This window comes from Eurypyga helias, unplaced genomic scaffold (assembly GCF_000690775.1).
Source record: "Eurypyga helias isolate BGI_N326 unplaced genomic scaffold, ASM69077v1 scaffold12860, whole genome shotgun sequence".
NCBI classification, from domain to species: Eukaryota; Metazoa; Chordata; class Aves; order Eurypygiformes; family Eurypygidae; genus Eurypyga; species Eurypyga helias.
In genome coordinates, this window is record NW_010225161.1 from 221,186 (window position 1) to 227,876 (window position 6,691).

The 6,691-nt window shown below is 43.9% G+C and overlaps 1 protein-coding gene across 1 annotated transcript in view; it reads right to left on the reverse strand.

Annotated features, from left to right (window-relative positions):
- Positions 1-4,762, reverse strand: part of EEA1 (early endosome antigen 1) — a 50,553-nt gene extending 45,791 nt beyond the window's left edge. Inside the window, 2 exon segments of the mRNA XM_010148417.1 lie at positions 3,809-3,936; positions 4,751-4,762. Of these exon segments, the coding sequence (XP_010146719.1) occupies positions 3,809-3,936; positions 4,751-4,762 (140 nt within the window).
- Between the last annotated feature and the right edge of the window lie 1,929 nt (positions 4,763-6,691).

Consider the following 6,691-nt stretch of genomic DNA (forward strand, 5'->3'; position numbering starts at 1 on the left):
CCCTCCTCCACAGATGTTCTTTGAAATTATCTCATACTTCGGAGGAACAGGGGAAAAAAAAAATCAATCTATTCCTTAGCTACACTGGGAAAGAATAGATTCAGTCTACATCAGCATGTTAACATCAGGTCAGGGTCACCAAGAAGCAAGTGAAACACACGCTCTTGAACCAGTGAAGCAAGAACTCCAAGGCAGACCAATTTTCGTGTCAAAATAAACATGGGATACCGAGAAGCTGGTTTTTTTCAGAGGAAGATTTTCTGCTCTTTACACATTATTCTGCCTGAGACAGTCACTGGAGGTTGGCAAATACAACTTCAGAGACAGGCATAGCTGTAATCCAGAACCCGTACGTTGGCTGTGGGTGGAGAGGGGGAAGCAGCTTTCTCACCAGTATAAGAGTGATTGAGTAAATCAGCGAATATTCACACCTAAGATTATCAACGAAATCTCAGGCAGCTGAAACTGTTAACTTCATCGAAGCTGGGGCTAAACATATACCAGATCTGCAATACTAAAGCATTTAAGATGCTCTGGTCTTTGTAACAGATAAAAGGTTTCGAGCTGTATAAAAACAGTTTGTAGTAGAGGGGAAGGAGGAGGAGAGAAGGGGAAGAGAAAGACTTTATAATGTAAGGACCCTTCTACAGTAGTTGCCTCAATATTCCCAACACAGTTTTGCTTGAGAGTTTTAAGATGAAACCTAAATTCAGTTTAACTGACCAGTAGAAAATGAATGGGGGGACAGGGGGAAAGTGTAAGGGATCACTGTAGACACTGTAACTTTGTTTTTCTTACTGCCATCCAAATCCTCACCAAATCTCCCTTTCTGCTGGGGCTGTTGAAGTCCCTTCCTCCTCTCAGCACATCTGAGCCTCACCATCAGGCAAATCCTTACTACCCTTTCCTTAGGCTCCACTCCATTCCCCACCCGCAATGCCGGTGCCTTACGCAATTTACTCTTGGCACTTTATTACGGCAGTTGGCGATATGGGTGTGGAGTGAAAGAGGACACAAATGCAACTCATAGTAGCTGGCTTGCTCTACTGACTAAAAAAGGAACTTCACCTCCCAGCCTTGGTCCTAGGAGTTAGAACCTCATTCCTTGACAGCTAACAGAGTGGCTCCCTGCTGCAGGCTGCAATATGTGTTTAATGCAATATTCCAAGTCTTGGAAAAACATGTTTATGTTGAATGAGAGTTTTCTCAAGCAAGCATGCAACTGAGAAACATTAAAGAATGCCACACTAACAGGGAGAAATAGCTCATGTGTTACACAACAGCTCTCACCAGACTCCCTCCACTCCATCCACACGCCCCAAACTTATCCACTTTTTCAGTTATATGAGAGAAAACAAAACCGCTTGTCCTTAAACTGTCAAGAGCCAGGAAAAAAATAAATAAATTTTACCAGCCAACATCTGGTTGACATTGGAAATTTTCAGGCACAAAAATAAATCTTTCATAAACTATATAAACAATATAGTTATGACCAATAATCCCCTCATGTGAATGCTGTTATTCTACTAAGAGTATCATTTCAGGTCTAAGTTATATCACTCCAAGAAGGCTTAAATCAGACAGAAAAAATACTCATCCTTGAATAAATGTGCACATGGGAAACCCAATACAGCTCCACGAGTACCCTACCACTTTCTACTATATGAAGCCCTAATTTTGATTTCGTTTGTTGTAGCAGCTGGGACAGAAGGCAGCTATCCATAAGGAAGGGCCTGTCATGCATGAAGACATGACCTCTGCTAACGCTGGCTCTTAGTACCTTGCCAGCTCTGCACTACATGGAGGAGATACAGATCTCCATTCAAATAACAACTGAACTACGTTACCTTCCGTGCTCTTTTCTCACCAAAGAACCACTCTCTCTTGAGTCAGTTACATCCATACATTTATTCCTTTCAATGTAATTATTTATCATTTTGGGTCCTGTTTTGTCACTAGTGACATTTGAACCATTTACTTCCCAGCTCCGGCAGATGCCAGCTCTGCTGGCAGGTGAGCACCCCGCGGGGCTGTGCAGTGTGTACCCCTGCTTGCTGAATGAGGCCACAGGCTGCTGCTCACTCTGACACTGCTGTGTGCAAACCGAGGGAGTTTGGGGGGGGTGTGACATAACAGCAGCATGGACCGTAATTTACAACAGTCCAGAATAAATCCTGAAGAGAAAAAGAACTAGCAGGAAGCAAAAGGAAACCTACATAAATTTTACCCCTAAGAAAAAGCTCCCCAAAACACCACAGGCAGACTACTCAGTTAAACTCTTCTAGAGCAAGTTTTGCATTATCAGTTCCTGCTACATAGTGCTGGTCTCAAAAGTAAAACAATCTGATGTTTCCTGGAATATATTTCACAATACAGTTTTGACCAAACAGTTAAATGGCCTTAAACACTTCCAGGGATTGGGAATCCACAGCTGCTCTGGTCAACCTGTTCCAGTGTCTCACCACCCTCTCCGTGAAGAACTTCCTCCTGATATCCAATCTAAACCTCCCCCCTTTCAATTTAAACCTGTTACCCCTTGTCCTGCCACTACAGACCCTTGTGAAAAGTCCCCCCCAGCTTCCTTGTAGCCCCTTCAGGCACTGGAAGGTGCTATAAGGTCTCCCCGGAGCCTTCTCTTCTCCAGGCTGAACAAGCCCAACTCTCTCAGCCTGTCCCCATAGCAGAGGTGCTCCACCTCTGGACTCGTTCCAGCTGGTCCACGTCATTCTTATATTAGGGGCCTCAGAGCTGAACACAGTACTGAGTAGAGGGGGAGAATCTCCTCCCTTGACCTGCTGGTCTCACTTCTTCTGATACAGCCCAGGATACAGTTGGCTTTATGGGCTGCCAGCGCACATCGCTGGGTCATGCTGAGCTTCTCATCAACCCCAAGTCCTTCTCCTCAGGGCTGCTCTTTAGCCACTCTCCATCCAGCCTGTAATTGTGCTTGGGATTTCCTGACCCAGATGCAGGACCTTGCACTTGGCCTTGTTGAACTCCATGAGGTTGGCAGTGGCCCACCTCTCCAGCCTGTCCAGGTCCCTCTGGATGGCATCCCTTCCCTCCAGCGTGTTGACCGCACCACACAGCTTGGGGTCATCAGCAAACTTGCTGAGGGTGCACTCAATCCCATCATCCACTGACGAAGACGTTAAATAGCACCAGTCCCTGAAGAATGTCACTAGTCTCCACGCAGACACTGAGCTCCTGACCACCACTCTCTGAGTGCGACCATCCAGCCAATTCCTTATCCATCAAGCGGGTCCGTCTGTCAAATTCATGTCTCTCCAGTTTAGAGACAAGGATGTCATGTGGGACAGTGTCAAACACTTTGCACAAGCCCAGGTATATGACATCAGCTGCTCTTCCCTTATCCACCAACGCAGTAACCCTTATCATAGAAGGCCACCAAATTCGTCAGACACAATTTGCCTCTCTCTTCAGGGTTGCCCTCCACTAGCCTCAAAAGAAGACATTTCAGCTCTGTGCTGGAAATTAGAAGGAACCTGTATTTTTTCTGCCACACTCCTAAAAATCATTCCAGTCTGTAATACTGCACTGTCAGCTGCATTAGAAACAGGTGATTTAATTAACAATATCAACATGGATATCTGATTTTTATTTATTGTCAGATCAGTATCAGCCAATCTAAGTTTCATGCTGCTTTTTAATTGTAGTTGGAAATGGGGCATGAACATTTAAATACTTGACTACATAATTAAGTGTTCCAATTAATACAGCCTTTGGTGTAATTAGAAGCAGCTCAACACTGACACAAAAGCATATGCACAAATGAGTACTGTTGCACCTTTCCGGTGACAGGTGACCTTCCCCTCCATGTGTTGAATCAATGCCAGAATTATGAACTGCTTCATAGTGCTTGAACAGCTCCTCAGCTGATCCATGAGACTTCATACACAGCGGACAAATAAAGCCCTATTATAAAAAGGAAAAAAAAAAAGAAAAAACCCACAGGTGAGAAGTAAAATTTTATTTCCATCTTATTTTTACACAGAATTCTAAATTTTGTTTGCGCATCTGAAAGGCAGCAGATACAATTTTTAAGATTCATAACTATTTCATGCTCTGGTAACAGTTTTAGCAATTAATAAGCCCAACAGCATTACATATTAGCAACAAAATCTTTATGTAGATGTGCTCTTCAATTTCTTCCTCTTCTCCCCCCAGTAAAAGAATTTTCCATACTATTTTTCATAAACCTTCTTCCAAACAGGAGGCAGGAGTTTGGTTAAGCCCAAACAGGAGTTTGGTCTTCGAAAAAGGAGATACAAAACCCCACTCTAAAGCACAACTATTCATACACCTACTACCCCCATATTTAGGCTACTGATTTTAATAGGGGCCAAGAGATTCAGAACCACTTTTTAACTTACATATAATTAATTAGTAAATGCAATTCAGAAATACTACATCAAGAAAGTCAGATCTCTACAGTCTAAAGAATCAGAAATCATCCATTTTCATTCCAGTGTATTTACTGCAAGCTTACCTGAGTGAAAATTTAGCAGAGCAATGCCCTCAGTTCTACCCATTACCCCACAGACAAACAAAAGCAGTAAATATTATCTACCTCTAAACATTTGTGGAGTGTCCAAACCTCCATTTATCAGCAGTACCATCCATCTCACTTTACCTAGCAACCTATGACACCTGCTTTTAAGGGCTGAACTTTATACTGGTTCTCCCTCATTTGGTTATCATGCCCACTCCAAGCTCAATTCCCATTTACACTACGGCCCATAGTCGCGCCATGGCAGCAAAACGGGTCATTTCAGAAGGAGAGGAAACAATTCAGTCTCATGTAAAGGCTCCCTGTAATTCCAAGATGTGTAAAGAGAACCTCATGCAAGTGAGATAAAGGACCCTATTTCTTAAATTCATTTCAAATACTTCTGTGTATTTATGTGTTACTGTTAAGTCCCTTATGCCAGTACAAACTGTAGCACACTCCAGTGGTAAACCAAGGCTCTCCGGTACCCGAGAGTACCGCTGCAGTATTATCACACCTAACATATGCTCCTGAACCATTTCTGAAGGACATAAAAGTGTTCCGATACTCCTTTTCTTCTCTTAACTCTGCCTTTGGATGTCACAAGACAAACCACAAAACTTTAAAGCTCAGCACAAAATGAACATACTGAATGTGTATGTTGATAATCACAACAGCACTCACCTGCTAAACTAACATTCATAGTGACTATTTGTTTCACCAGTTACTAAGACTTCAACAACCAAACACTTAAATGGACCTCACTCCCGGGAACCACCACGTTCAGCTACCCAAGCACGGCCAGAGCTCCAGAGCACTGAACAGCGACTTCGTAACTGCCATCACTTGTTTAGTGTTTCAGAACTAACTAACTACAGCTGCTTGTCAAACCCACCACGTAGCACGCTGAAGACTCATCATGGCACAGCTAGATCAAACAAAACAGTATAATCCCTCCTAAACAGACAACAGGCATTTAAGCTTAATGACCATTTATTTATTTCCAGAACTTATCAGCACAGTTTCACTCCGGATTAAACCAAGTTCACTCAGATGGCCGCATGTATGCCGAAATGGGTACAGAAAATTGGTTAAACTACTAGGTTCCCAGTAATGTTTATCCAATGCAATTAGCATATAATTATATGATGGCAGTGACAGTCACTCTGAGCAAAAGAACCAGAGGGAGATTCCTGGCAAACACCAACGGCAATGAACTATAGGTGGGGTCAAAAAGCAAGCGATTTGGTTTTCCTAATAGGTGAAAGCCGTCAGTCTCATACAGAGATGCTGCAACAGCATCTTTTTGAGATTAAATGCTACAGAGCAATTCTTGATGTTTAGTTTATTTTCCCACTGATGGGAAGGTCTGTTGTTCACAGAGAAAAGAAAATGTTCTTCCTAGCACCAGTAAGCACATCTGGAAAGAACAAATATAGAAAATTGCTCTGGCCTCTCTTATTTGCTCTTTACTTCTTCCCACTTAAACAGCAAAGTCTGTTTCTTTGCTTGGTTTTTTGTGTTTTGGTTTTTTCCAGTTGGGTTTTATTCTGTGGAAATAGGGGTCCTGGAGAAGAGAAAAGAATAGATTATATGTCCAATTAGCCCAAGGAGACAGCAACCAATCATTTGTCTCAATTATTAGGCAAAGCCAGCCCAAATTTCCCAGGCAGGCAGGCAGGCAGATCTGAAGGCAGTGGCTGCAAGGACGAGGGGCTAGAGGCAGAGCAGAGCTGCCAAGCCTGGAAAATGTGCTGTGGCTGAGAGCCCGCAGGGTGAACAGGAGCTCTGAAGAGGCAGACATTCTGTCACCGACAGAGAGGGGAAGCATGGACAAAAAATGCTGTTTATGGTAGAATGCCCATTCCTCTCCCACAGGCAGGGGTAAAAAGTGCATCACCCACCAGCCCCCACCTCTCCACCAGCACCGCCGCAACCACGGCTGCCCTCGGTTTTGGGGGATCTGGTGCTGTTGGAGCCAGTGCCGGGTTACAGCTCTGACACGCACCCTTACGCGAACCCAGTGTTCCCTAGAGGTCTGATGTGCAAACTCGAACAGAGTACGATATCATCCTTCTGCAACGGGGCACCCTCACCAGAAGAAAAGATGACCCTTCCTGGGCAGACCTGAGGTGGGCAGGAACTCAGGGGTCGGCGTTAGGACCGGTACTGTTTAACATC